The 13,991-nt window shown below is 44.9% G+C and overlaps 1 protein-coding gene and 1 long non-coding RNA gene across 2 annotated transcripts; one reads left to right on the top strand and one right to left on the bottom strand.

Moving 5' to 3' along the window:
• Positions 1–155: 155 nt before the first annotated feature.
• Positions 156–13,797, bottom strand: LOC139056166 (uncharacterized). Its single transcript, XR_011512198.1, has 3 exons — positions 13,588–13,797; positions 6,513–11,904; positions 156–174 (listed from the first exon to the last, which is right to left on the bottom strand). It is a non-coding gene; the product is annotated as an uncharacterized lncRNA (long non-coding RNA).
• On the top strand, positions 2,939–7,520 carry LOC139056162 (glutathione S-transferase C-terminal domain-containing protein homolog). Its single transcript, XM_070534127.1, has one exon. It carries the CDS (start codon positions 3,099–3,101, stop codon positions 4,899–4,901), a length of 1,803 nt encoding a protein of 600 aa, XP_070390228.1. The 5' UTR covers positions 2,939–3,098; the 3' UTR covers positions 4,902–7,520.
• Positions 13,798–13,991: the final 194 nt, after the last annotated feature.

Raw genomic sequence — 13,991 nt, forward strand, 5'->3', positions numbered from 1 at the left:
TAAGCTACGTGTATTTACAGTCCCTTACGTGAGGCTTACAAGTGTGAAGTAACGGATATGTCGGTGTTATCTTACCGTAGTTCTTAACCAGTTTTTAACCGGTACTTCAGACAACGGCAGCACTAAACACGCGTTTTCCTTCCATTCAGGCATGCAAGTTTCAAATTGTCGAGCCTGCAGATATGAAGAAAAGAATTTGTGAGAAGCAATGGTCTCAGTGTAAATCTGATGGTGCAAGCAGATCGCCTGTTATGGTAAATCTTTTTTTTATCAATTCATAAAAATAGAAAAAAAATTAATAGAAAAAGTTTTTTCGTATCATATTCAGCTGCAAAAGCACGCGGCGGAGGTCGCAGGAGTCTTCATTACTATTTTTTTATAAAGTAACGGTGAAAATTAACACTCCGCCTTCAGCCATTTATTAGGGCTTGTTCATACTCCTAGCTCAACTTCTTCGGAGCTCCTGCTGCCACCATCTCATCCCGCTGATGCTTTAGGAACACTACATTTTCCAGGGCTTCTATTTCCATCACTCCGGAGGTGGTACGCACGGCTGCGCCAAATATAAAGTACCGGCAAAAACACACCGCCTTTAGCCATTTATTAGGACTTGTTCATAATTCCTAGCACTTCCTCTTGATTCGGAGCTCTTGCTTCTACATCGTCTTCTCCCGCCGATCTTCTAGGACCAGTACATACTTAAATTAAATTACCTGCCAGAGGCAGCAAGATTCACTCCGGTTAAAATCACCCACTACGCCGCCCGCTACAAGTATATCTGATATATCTGCATCTATAATGAAATCACACCATTCCGTATTCAGTGTGGCACGTTGTAGCTGAACACGCGTAAAACGCTGCACTTTGTGTGTGTTTCTTTTTTTTTTTTTCGTACTTCTCGCGAGTGAAGGGTTCCTTGACACCAGAGCAGACAAGACGGGACGCAAGCAACAAGAAAAGACGAAAGGCCGGTTCCCGGAAAATGGGATGTGCACCGCCGAAACCGGACGTGGGTCTAGGGTACTCCGTGGTCTAGGGGTACGGTTGCCAAAAGCACGACCTACTGAACTACAGACCTGCACAGATCTCCCTCCTCCAGCACGCCCGGTCTAGTTCGCCCCTTTCGCCGCTAGGGAAAAAACGTACGAGCAGAGTGGCGCTAGTCATAACCTGTTCGCTGTCGTCTGCTTCTGCGATCTGTTCAGCGCTTGTCTTGCCATTTCGGCAGGCACAAAGCGCTTGTTTTGGCGGTAAATGAATAAATTCACAAATATACAAAAGAAGACATATTTGCGAATGCTTTGCGTTTGAATAGTGAAACTAGAAGAGGATGAGCGGTGCAAGAAATGTAAACAACGAGCATAGGTGGCCGCTGCAATGCTAGATCAACGGCATAAATTTCCCTTTCCTAGCCTTCTTAAGAGACTGGAAAAATTGTTTAAAAAGATTCATAGGATAATCTAGCTTTCTTTAGTTGATTACAGACAGCCTAATGTCGTAGATGACATTAGGATATACTACTGTGTGCCGTAGTGAAAGGAAGACGATCTGGTATTCACTAGTAAGTCCTCCACCCGATATGTGCAATAGTCTGATCGATTCTGTTTCAAGGGAAGGTGAGCATATCTTGTTTTTAATATCGTTGGATGTCTAGCTCAGTAGAAAGCTTGCAAAAAACTAAGCGATCCCAGTGCTTTAAAACGTGCTGCAGTGCAGGCCTTAAAAATCGTGTCACGGAACTCTTTTCAAACTGTAAAGCTAGCTTTTCCGCGTAGTACGGCGGCAGCATAACGGTGGTGCTGAAGATACGTACGCAGTGAAGCTGTGTGCGTAATTCACTTTTTGAACTCGTGACGCATTCACGGACAACTTTTAAGAGTTAAAATGAGTGGTAATCATTCTGTCGTCGAACATTAAGGTGGCTTCAAGTTTCTAAAAAGCGCAAACGCGAATTTTACAACGTGTACGATTTATAATAATCTCCTTGAAAAAGGCAGTGGGAGCGGCTATTTAACGCTATTTTAGAGAGCAGCGGACTACACGCTCCGACATTTTTTAGGTTCGGGGAGTCAACTTTTGGAGCCAAGTGACCGATCAAAGCCTTGTGACATCTCTGTCACTGTGTTAGCAAAAATTATCAACTAGAGAAGCAGTTCGTCGCAACACAACAGCTGCCGCACTACTTACAACGCCGCACAACCGCCCACCGCGTAGCAGACGAACAGGTTATAAAAGCGCCATCTACGGCAGTCGGTTGAACGAAAGTGGGCGCAAGCTGCTCCCATAGAAGCCGGATATCTGTGCAGGTCTGGAGTTCCAGTAGGTCGTGGCCAAAAGCACCGCCGGCGGAATTTTGTTGCTGTTGACGTTTCCATGACAACGGTCAAGCTCTGTCTGTGCGTCACCCCCATTTTTCCTTTTCTTTTTCTTGGGAGGAGGGGCTAGCGTGTAATCTCTTTTAGAAGAAACACCGGCTCGGGGTGGTGTTAGAACCTCGAATCTTGCGGCACATCTGACTACTACTGACCACTGTGATGTTCCAGATTAAATGTGAAGGTGTGAAGTAGCACAAACCACACGAGACAAGACACTGCACAGGGCCTCAAACAGCGGGTACACAGGCGTGCGTCAACTGTAGGTGTGTAGGTCCCGCATTGCATAGAATTACCATATATGGCCATGCCATATTGTTTGCTAATGCAATGCCTTTGGCGCTATTAGCGTGCATGTGTATACCGCTACCAGCTGGCTACACGAAAGAAAAGCGAGTACGGTTGAGCCAGCACCTGGGTGGGCATATAATTTCAATAAAACTTTATTTTTTAAAGAAAGAAAACTTAGGAGATTCTGCCTGAGAAAAAAGAAACTGTTTTTAAATAGCGTTGTCGTACAAAGGTTAAGCGTCCACCAACAATGACAAAACGAAGATGGCGGCGCCCTGCGCTAAATTTTGTGGCGACAAAATGCGGCAAAATGGAACGACATTTTCGTCGTGGTGGTAATCGCGGTGCGAGTGTGGCAGATTAACGAGACAACCAATGACGGGAAAGAGTCATTGTTCGTGCGCGACTAGATAGCCGCGAAGGAAGCACGCAAGCATGGCGATCGAGCACCTCGTAATGCTCAGCGGCAGTGGCGACGACAACCTGCTACGTGTACCGCAAAACACCCTCGCGGCACTGTTCGCGTTCGCCTACTGCGAGATGGACGGTCTCCGCGTCGTTCTAGTGCGACGAGACTCGGCCGCCGACGACGGTGGCTGCAGCCGTGAGCTACTCTTCGCTTTGCCTCGCGGCGTCCTTTCGAGACTCAAATGCATCGAGGCGAGCGACTCGCCGACACCCCAACAGCTACTCGACTGTGATCCCCCCGCCGTCTATCTGCCCGACAAGACCACCGCGACTTGCATCGGCGGACTCGCGGGCGTCCTCCGATGGGCGCTGGGTCAGTTCGGAAGTCGTACCCGGGACCCCGAGTGCAAGGCGCTGCTGGGCTTCCGCGGCGGCTGCCTCGCGGCCTGCTCGGAGTCTTCCCTCTGGACTCGCTTCTGCGAGCTCGACATACAGAGGGTCCTCCCGAAACTCCGAACGCGTTGCTCTGGCAGCGGGTCCGAAGCTACGCTGCGGCTTCCCGAGGAGCTGCTCCTGCTCGAGGCGCACATGCGGCAGCCGGTGAAGACGCACAACGTTCGGAGGAAGCAGCAGCAAGTGTTTCGAGCGTCGCGCCGTGAGGGAGCGGGTGGCGATCGCGTCAACGAGCCGACCGACGGTAAACTGCCTGAACTGGAACACCGGTTCGTCGAGGGTTTCGACCAGACGCTAGCCGACGTGGTGCTCTTCCCCGTCGTTCACCTCGTATTCACCGAGCTGGCCGCCGTTACGAGTCGAGACGCAATATCCGAAAGGCTGCCGTTCACTTTCAGGTGGTACGAAACGATGTACGCGCAGGCGCAGACTCGCCTCGCCTTGGACGCTCTTGAACTGAAACGCGTGGAACAGGTCGAGCGAGTTGAGCGCGGCAGGTTCATCGAAGAGTCGGAGCTCCCGAAGGACAGCCTCTACTCGTCTCACCCGGCCCGCACGAAGCCTCGGATTCGGCACAAGAACCCGGAATCGATCATCAACTCGCTCAGGGAGGCCCGCATAACGCCGGACTTGAAGCCCAACCCTGGGGAAGGCTCCCTGCCTCTGCCCTGGGACGAGTTTCCAGAGAAAGTACACCCTCTCGGAGGAGGCCTTCCGCAAACCAGGCTCCTACGCAAGTGCCAACAGATAGAGAACCTTGTTGTCCTGGCTCTTCAGCAAGCCTTCGACGGCTGCACGATCGTTGACTTCTGTTCCGGAGGAGGTCACGTGGGCATCGTCCTGGCCTACTTGCTCCCCGACTGCCGGGTAGTGATGATCGAGAACAAAGAAGAGTCGATGCACCGTGCACGGGAGAGGGTCAGATCCCTGGGTCTACGAAATGTCATCTTGTATCAGTGTAACATGGACTATTACGTCGGCGATTTCGACTTGGGCGTCTCCTTGCACGCATGCGGTGTTGCTACTGACTTGGTTTTGCAGAAGTGCATTCAACGCAATGCGGCTTTTGTGTCATGTCCCTGTTGCTACGGTGCCATGAAGGCAACGGAGAGCATCAGCTACCCTCTCAGTCGTACCTTCAGAGACATGGGCATCTCCAAAGAGGACTACACGTTGTTATGCCACTATGCCGATCGGACTGAGCGCGACACGCCAACGTGCCAGCAAGGCCATTATTGTATGGCTCTAGTGGACCAAGACCGGGCAATGAGAGCGGCTGAAAGTGGCTATGAAGTTATTGTGACGCAGATGGTACCGCACGATTGCTCGCCCAAGGGACTCGTATTGGTCGGCAAGCAGACATCTAAAGTGTGTTGAAAATGCACACTGCCAGTTTTCGAGCACACCTTTTGAGTTGTGTGGAGATACCATTGCATACTCTTAGTGCATATGGGTTCAGCAGGAATAGAAGGCTTGCATGGAATCGTCCATTTTACTGTTGTTCACTGTGGTCGGCAAATGCACACTGGTATAATTGTCACGGCCTCAGTCAAAGTGTGGCTACACTTTTGAACCAGCAGAAGTCAGGTGAATCACTCAAAGTGAGTTGTTTAGTAAGTACTGCATGTTGAAGTTACATCATGTTTTTTATGAAAAACATCATGACATGAAAGTCTTATGAAAACATGAAAAAGTCTTCTGTGATGTTTAATACATGGAGCCATTCTGCTTATACTGTTCAAGCAAAACCAGAGGCAACATCCATGCTCACACTTTTGCTGTGTCAGAAACTTGAGAACTCACGTAATTTCAAAGATATTTACTGCTGCTGTTTCTTGATACTTTGTATGAATGTAGGTGAACACTGCTGAGAATTTTTGTGCCATTGTGCTGTGAGGATTTGCAGATAATGTGAGGATGCAATATTTGATTTAGTATCAGGAATACTAAAGGATACGTACTTGTGTCGATTGATTCCTGGAGTTAGAAACATTTCTAAGCTACACATAGACTGAAAAACGGCATGGTTGATGGTGCCAGATCGATTGTGACAATCTGGGATTAATTTTATGTGTGCCTAAATCTAAGCATGCACACATGTTTTTGCATTGTTCTCTCAATTGGGTGTGGCCACAGTGGCCAGGAATTAAACTCGCAACTTCATGTCCAAAAGTGCAACAGGATAATGTTGCTGCTTGCATTGTGCTTGCACTAGCTAAAACATTCTCAGTGCGTCATGTCATCTGGGATCCTAGTAAATGAAAACGCAGCACTGGAACAAGTTCAAAAATTGTATGAAGTGGCCAGTCCATCTCTCTCACTGGAACCTTGTTCGCAGTGAAAGCAAACGGCCTGCCCAAGTTGCTTGAAAAATGCTCGCATGGGCTATTTGAAATTGAGACGATTCGTCCGCTTCCTTCTATGTGTCCTGTCTCTTGTGCTGTTACTCGATTTAAGTGAATCATGTGCCAACCAGCGCCAGTTAGCATTCTTCTGAAATGTCTGTTTTCCCGAAGAACTTTAACGTTATCAGCACGACTGCACGGTTGCACTGTGATCCTCACAGACCACGTGGGATTCTGTCAGATCCTTAATATCATCGAATGTAACGGAACATCTGGTGTTTTATTTTGCTTCAGTGCATTTATTTACCGTCAGAGCCATGAGCATTAGTGAGAGGAGAGTGAATAGCGAAAAAAAAGATAAGTACATACACACAAGGAGAGCAATAATTTGGGAAATGCAACACATACAAATGGCTGCTTGTACACTATCAGCAAAGTGGGCAGGTTTTTACATATTGAGATTTAGTGCGCAGCGGGAATGTCTGCCCTAAGTACATAGCATACAACACCACAGTTCCAAGCATGTAAATGTGAGTTTTTGACTTAGACCTTATGCACGGTAAGAAAAGGCAGGCATGCGATACAAAGCATGCCTGCAAAGCATACAAAGAGGAATGAAAAGGATAACATCGTGAATTCTTACCAAATTACTTGGATTTTTGTTGTTTGAGCCTTACTTGTCCTGTTAGGAAACAAAAATATGCAAAGAAAAGACGTGGACATTGATCTTCTCACTAGCTTATTGTGAACAAGAGAAGCGCATGCCTGACATTTTCGTTAGCACCGCATTGCCCATGAAGTATATGGTGTTGTCAGGCCTTTTCAGAAACAGAATCTGAAGGTCCGCAACCCTTGAACCAGAATGTCTGTAAAGCAAGGCCGCTTAACTTGCGAAAACTTAGAAAATATACAGTGCTGTTCAGATATTAACTCAATTATTGCTTAACAACTGAATACTAGTAAGCGCAATTCCAAGACGGGACAGAAGATAGACACAGAAGCACAGGACAAGCGCAAATTTTGTTAACGTCAGTTATTGCTCGCATCGAAACATTCCTGTAATTCAGCAACATGGTCGAGATATAGTTGACATCAGTATACTTGCTTGAAGTTGCCACAAAAGTGTAATAAAGGACCGGAGATTATGACGAAGGCGATAGGCACAGTCACCCATTCCAAGCTGCTACACTGTGTCCCGTTGTGAGATTACAAATGCAAGCTGTCCATTTTTCGAACAAGCTCCCAAAATCGTACCAGTGCCTGCATACATGTCTTTGGGACATGCACTTGTCATTTGGGCAATGGCGGATGGTTGTGATAGTTGCTATTTATCATCAAACTGTCAAGAAAAGAAAGTGTTACCGTATAGACTCATGTAAGGGCCGCAATTTTTTTTTCTCAATTTTGACGAGGTGCAGGACTTACATAGAATAGAACCTTTTGGTCAGAATTGTGCTCACCCCGGATTTACAATAGCATCAAAGGTAATCAAAGCATCAAAATTGCAGCATAGCTCTCGCCATCTAATCATGGTGGGCGCAAGTACGCAGCGTATGAAAATTCGCCGATGTGGATGCGGCATTGGGGCACCGAACGCGATTGCTTCTTCATTCATCATCAGCATCATCATCACCCTGTTTTATGTCCACTGCAGGACGAAGGCCTCTCCCTGCGATCTCCAATTACCCCTGTCCTGCACCAACCGATTCCAACTAGCACCCACGAATTTCCTAATTTCATTGCACCACCTAATCTTCTGCCATGTTCTACTGTGCTTCCCTTCTCTTGGTACCCATTATAATGTAACCCTAATGGTCCAACGGTTATCTAACCTGTGCATTACATGACCTGCCCAGCGCCATTTTTTTTCTGTTAATGTCTGTTAGAATATTGGCTATACCCCTTTGCTTTCTGATCCAAACTGCTCTCTTTCCGTCTCTCAAGGTTATGCCTAGCATTCTTCATTACATCGCTGTTTGTGCGGTCCTTAACTTGTTCTCAAGCTTCTTTGTCAGTCTCGAAGTCTTTGCCCCATATGTCAGCACTGATAAAATGCACCAATTGTATACCTTCCTTTTCAATGATAATGGTAAGCTTCCAGTCAGGAGCTGACAATGTCTGCCATATGCGATCCAACCCATTTTTATTTTTTATGAATTCCTTCTCATGATGCAGGGTTCCCTATTATTAATTGACCTAGGTAAACATACTCCTTCACAGACTCTAGAGGCTGACTGGTGATCCTGAACTCTTGCTCCCTTGCCCGGTTATTCATCAATATCCTTGCCTTCTGCATATTAATCTTCAACCCCACTCTTACACTCTCTCTGCTAAGGTCCTCAATCATTTGATGTAACTCATCTGCAGTGTTGCTGAATAGAACAATGTCATAGGCAAACCGAAGGTTGCTGAGGTATTCGCCATCGATCCTTACTCCTAAGCCTTCCCAGTTTAATAGCTTGAATACTTCTTCCAAGCACGCAGTGCATAGCATTGAAGAGATTGTGTCTCCTTGTCTGACCCCTTTCTTTATAGGTATCTTCCTACTTTTCTTGTGTAAAATTAAGGTAGCTGTGGAATCTCTGTAGATATTTTCGAAGATATTTACGTAAGCAGTCTGTACTCCTTGATTATGTAATGCCTCTATGACTGCTGGTATCTCTACTGAGTCAAATGCTTTTTCGTAATCTATGAAAGCCATATAGTTAGGCTGATTGTATTCTGCAAATTTCTTGATTACCTGATTGATGACATGGATGTGATCCATTGTAGAGTATCCCTTCCTGGAACCTGCCTGTTCCCTTGGTTGACTAAAATCCAGCAGAAATTTTTTTTCCAAATTTTGGGCTGCTGCCAAGTTGGGGGTGCGGCCCTTACATGAGTCTGTGTGGTATCTGTGAGCTCAGCTTTTCACTATAAATGTGTTTTTGCTTTTTTGGAGTTTACTCGCACCCCGAGTGATATGTCCATATGCTTTGCTTGCCCCTTAGATTTGCCACTAGCCTGTCTATGTTCTAGGTAACTAAGCAAAATAACGTGCTATGCAAGTCTAATCTTGTATTGTAGGTTAGACCATAAATATGGCACATATGCCACCGTCCGACTCTAGATAGGCCAGCTAATTACAATCGCTCATTTGTGCGACATGACTGCAGAGGTGAATTACTTTCAATGTCACCGTCTGTCAGGGACAGTGCAGCGCTTGTACTGGATTCTTAGGTTGTCACCGACTATGGTTCAGCTAGCTACCTTTAATTTAGCCTCTGTTTTGTTTCCTAAAGATCCTGCTTACCACTGTATAGGTTTCCAATATGGTGGCATTCTCATTTGCAAGGTGTGCAGGACAATTTACACTGCTTGTTAAGAGGTTTCTTCTTGCGAAATGTTGGCCCTCGCCCCTCATTCAGCATGGACACGGGTAAAATAAAAATATGCCAGTCTTGGCTATACACTGTGTCACCAGCTCTGTGCAGTGCAGCTCCCATCAGCCAAGCAGGAACACGAACTAACTGGCTCTGTGTCTTGCAGAAATAAGGGCTTGCCCATGGTGTGCCACTAGTTCACTTGTGAACATTCCGTTGAGCCAACACCACACAGCGAAGAGTTATTGTTGGACAGTGAGAGGCTTCCTCCTCTCTGTGAGACACACCGTCGGTTCTGGTTCCTGGCTGCCTAACGAGATACGCAGCTCCAACCCCACTGCACAAAATCGGTGGGAGTGAGTATGGAGCACAGGAGTAGCAGGCTGTGAAGCGAGGAAGTGAAACCGGACAGCAGCTGCAGGATTCAAGGCATGGCAACCCCATTTGTGTGTTTTGGATGTCTAGTACCTGTGCAGAAACCTTATCTTACGAACCCTTCAGCTGCACTGAAATTTTGCGTTAAAATGTTCACTGATGCCATTCTCTAGGCACAGGCGGTGAGTTTTCTTTAATCTGTAAAAGAGAACTTGGATGTGTCCTTGCATTTCTGAGAAATCAAGACCAAGTGTGTGTAATTGAACACTGCAATAAACGACCTGCTTGTTACAAAGATGTGATGCGTAGCTGCTGAAAAAGATGAGCTTCGGATTTGTAAATTCGTAGGACTTGGAAGTGTTCTTGCATTTCTGAGAAATCAAGACCAAGTGTGTGTAATTGAACACTGCAATAAACGACCTGCTTTTTACAGAGATGCAATGGATGGCTGCTGAAAAAGATTAGCTTTGGATTTGCAACTTCGTAGTTGGCTCTGCCCCTTTCCCATTTATTTTGGTCCCTGCTGCAGTACTGAATGCTAGAGGAATTGTTGGGAGAGGAACCGGGGTGTGGGAATAATAATTTTTCAGACTGTATCAAATACGAATAGAATAGTGCCAGAGGGGAATTGAATCTAAACAAGTACTGAATACTTTTCGAATTATGAACAGCCGTTCTCACTATCAATCTTCACATCCTAGTATATTTACAATGTTAGCAAGTTTGTGTCATTGCAATGTACGTTATGAAGTGTTCCTTATTACAAGCACAAATGGAGCATTGGGGGAAAACAACCAGTTCATTTGCATACTTGGTAACTCATTAGTGAGTGCAGACGACTATGGTTTAGTCAGGAAAAGTCTGAATCCAAGAGTGACCTACATCATGCTCCACTGCATAACTTCCCGTGTTTTATGCCGACTATGGTCGCTGGGATGGAGCTCATCACACTGGTTGACAATTGGAAGTATTCAAAAACGATTGCATTGGTGTTACACAGCACACTCAATTGTGATCGAGCCCGATCAGAATTGAATCACTCGGTTGTGATTGGCTCCTTTGCGCAAGCTGTGGGAGGGAGCCGATAGTGGTCGAGAATTTCAATCCAAATCAAGTTCGATCACAATTGAATATCGCCATGCGACACCAGTATTAGAAGAATATTTATATTTATAAATGGTGTCTATTCAGTTGAAATCTATATTTGAATAGTGCTGCAATGTCTAGTTCATTATTAGAAAGTTTCAAATACTCGCACAGGCCTAGAAAGGAACATAACTTTTGCTTCTGTGTCTTGTCAGTTGAATATCTTTAGAGTGAGAACTCGGGGAAACCTTAAACGAGCCTACTGATTTTTTTTTTAAATTTTATTGCAAATTGGCAATTCAGTTCAGCAGAATCTTGCAACGTCGAGGAAGGTTAATGAAATGGTGAATTGTCATCTACCCAGATGTCACATGAAGCTACAAAGGAAACCCACGCGAGTTTCTCAAAAAGAAAGCTTCACAGATGAGAAAAATATGTTAATGTTAGAATTCATAGCAAACTTGCCTTTTTATTAGCTCATCAACCTCAGTGACATTGCAGAAAGCAGCACCTGCAGTCATAGCTGGATGTTTTGTTTTTGTTCAATCTGAATCCGTAAAGGTCATGTCTCATCTGACATCAGTCCACCTCTTTCTTAGGTTGCCCCAAAGGTTTGATATCTTTAGTTAACAAAACAAATTTTGTTTTCAAGGAAGTTGCTATGCCTGCATCACTAGAGTGTTGCACTGTGTTCTATAGTATTATAACTATCTGTGCTTGTGTCTGATATTGATCGTACACCTTTATACCTAGTGAACTGCTTTCTCTCTCTTAAGAATGTAGCATCATGCTCAGTTCATTTCTTTCGTTGTGTAAATGTTGCAGAAAACATGATCACCTTCCCTTTTTCATGTTATCACCTTTTCCTTTAGTGTCGTTACAGCTGAACTGTGGACAGTGCGACATATATTGGTGCTGTTCACTAAAGCTTTGTTGGTTATGTTAAGCTTCCTTCTGACCCATCTATTGTACATATACTATTAAGATATGAAGATATCTGATATTCGATTCCATTTTAGAACTCTATACTTTCTGAGTCCTTGTAATCAGAGTTTAACGATGTGCAATGCAAGGATGGATATCGCAATGCCCTTTACAAATGAAAAACAGCAAAAGACAACATGGGGTGCCATTGTTTGGAGTTTGTGAATTGTCTCATCCGCTGCGTGCGTGTGTCTGCTGGTGATGGCGACCAAGTTTGAGGGATCCAGTCTGGAGAAACAAAAAATTATGGCAGTGAAAATGCAACTTCAGTACTGCGTCAAGTAAAATAACTAACAAGTTGAGCAACGTTAGTGAACAATGTTAATTGTGTGAATGAGTACATGAACATAGAAAGAATGAGGATAGAGATGTGGTTCTTTGAGCATGTTTTACTGCGCTTCTTTTCTGAGTCTATTTGATTTGACCCGCACTTCGTGAACTAGTTCCTGCCAATCCTTACTCATGCAGAACTGGTGGGGCAGAACCGGCATGAGTCCGGCGCTACCTCGCCGACGAGTGGAACACTGTGAACTCGTTCTGCAGTGGGTGAGATGAATGGTAACGTGCAGATGCCGCCATGTTGAAACAATGGTTAAACTAACAGCAATGTAATGCACCTCCGGAGCTAGTTGAATGTGCAGGCAAATTGAGAGGACCTTCTCTCACATTTACATTGCGTGCGCATTTATTTGTTCTCTTAGAAGCTTGCAAAACCAGAGAACTTTTGACTGCCCCGCTTTCTCCTCTATAGTGGGACTTAATTGTTGCAGAAACCATGACTGCTGAAAGGTGACAATTAATCACAATAAGTGAGTTCTTTGTAAATATATGAAAATATTAGTCAAGGAACATTAAATTTTACAATATGTGGCACTTGTGTAGAAACTACTGGTAGTGATGATATATGGGTTTTATTGGCACAGAGGCCAGGGATGGCCAAGGAGTACCAATATACTGGTAGTGTCGGCCAATCTGGGTGACTCTATGAAGGCCTGCAGCCCTATGTACACCATGTCGAGATGTTTACTACAATTAGCCTCAAGTATAGTACTAGCCTTGAGTGCCAGGGTGTGCTATGTATTATTGCAAAATTATTTTGGGCATGTATACCAATGTATTTGATAACGTCCTCATCTAGTTATGATAACATTTCACTGATTAATCCATTATTAATTAATTGCACTAAATAATTAATAACCGCACAGCTGAAGCCTTATACTATATCTGGCAAGCATTCGTTGCAATAACAACTAAAGAGGCTCTTCTTGGGAAGTTCATGTAACTTCAGAACAAGTGTGCTGCAGTGTGACAATTACTCTATTCAGTGCTTTCAATTATACAGGAAATAATCAAGTCTGTGTAGCACATAATGAGCATGTTGCATAAGTATGCACAGTAATACAGCATAATAACTTGGTATATTACCCTCACATATATGTGTATACACACGATCTATATAATACATATACGTTACCCTCTCGCACATGAAGATGTTAAGCTGGTATGTTTTGATAATTGTCCCATCTATGTATACAATGTGAGTGCAGACAAATATAAAAACATTAAATGAATTAAATACCTGACAAAGTTTAGGGTAAATTTGACAATAATAGAAGGAACAGTTAAATTGATTCCAATCAATAAAGGCCTGAACTGCGAATAACTGCACTGACTATAATGGGGAGGCTTTGCTTCTTCTGGTTTGTAAGGAAGCATATAATATGCAACCGACGTCTCGATCGAGGTTATTTCCTATAAAATATTATATATTAATTATTAACTAATCAAGCGGAACACGTACTTGACACACTTTCTTGGCATATATATCTGATGAATTGAAATGCCTCTAAACGGGCGTCGCGAATAAGAAGTAATAAACGCAAACGGGCGCCCGTTTTCGTTTTTGTTCACCTTGCGCTAACAGCCGGCAAAACTGGAGCAGGTTATGGCCAGAACTTGGCACTCGTTGTGGGTTGCCTTGAGCGGTGCTGATATTGCGCGCTCCTCCGGGACCTTTCGTGTTCTACGCCCATATTATTCAAGCGCGTCTGCGAAACAACGCTCTGCTTCTCATTCCGAACGTACTTTGAGCTAGCAGAGCGCCGATTTGAGCACGCGGGTTGCGCGCTTTGCCATATCTCAAGAAATGCGCACCGCCGGTGGCAGCGGCGACTAGGCCCCGAGCTGCACAATTGCGTGCAGGAGCACACGACGATAAAGCCCCCTTTACACGGCGAATCGGCTATACAGCGATACAGATCTCTGGGTCAGCAACGGGAATAGCTGGCACGGCTTACACTTCGCAGCGCAGGTAG

The sequence above is a fragment of the Dermacentor albipictus genome, chromosome 2 (assembly GCF_038994185.2).
Source record: "Dermacentor albipictus isolate Rhodes 1998 colony chromosome 2, USDA_Dalb.pri_finalv2, whole genome shotgun sequence".
Taxonomy (NCBI): Eukaryota; Metazoa; Arthropoda; class Arachnida; order Ixodida; family Ixodidae; genus Dermacentor; species Dermacentor albipictus.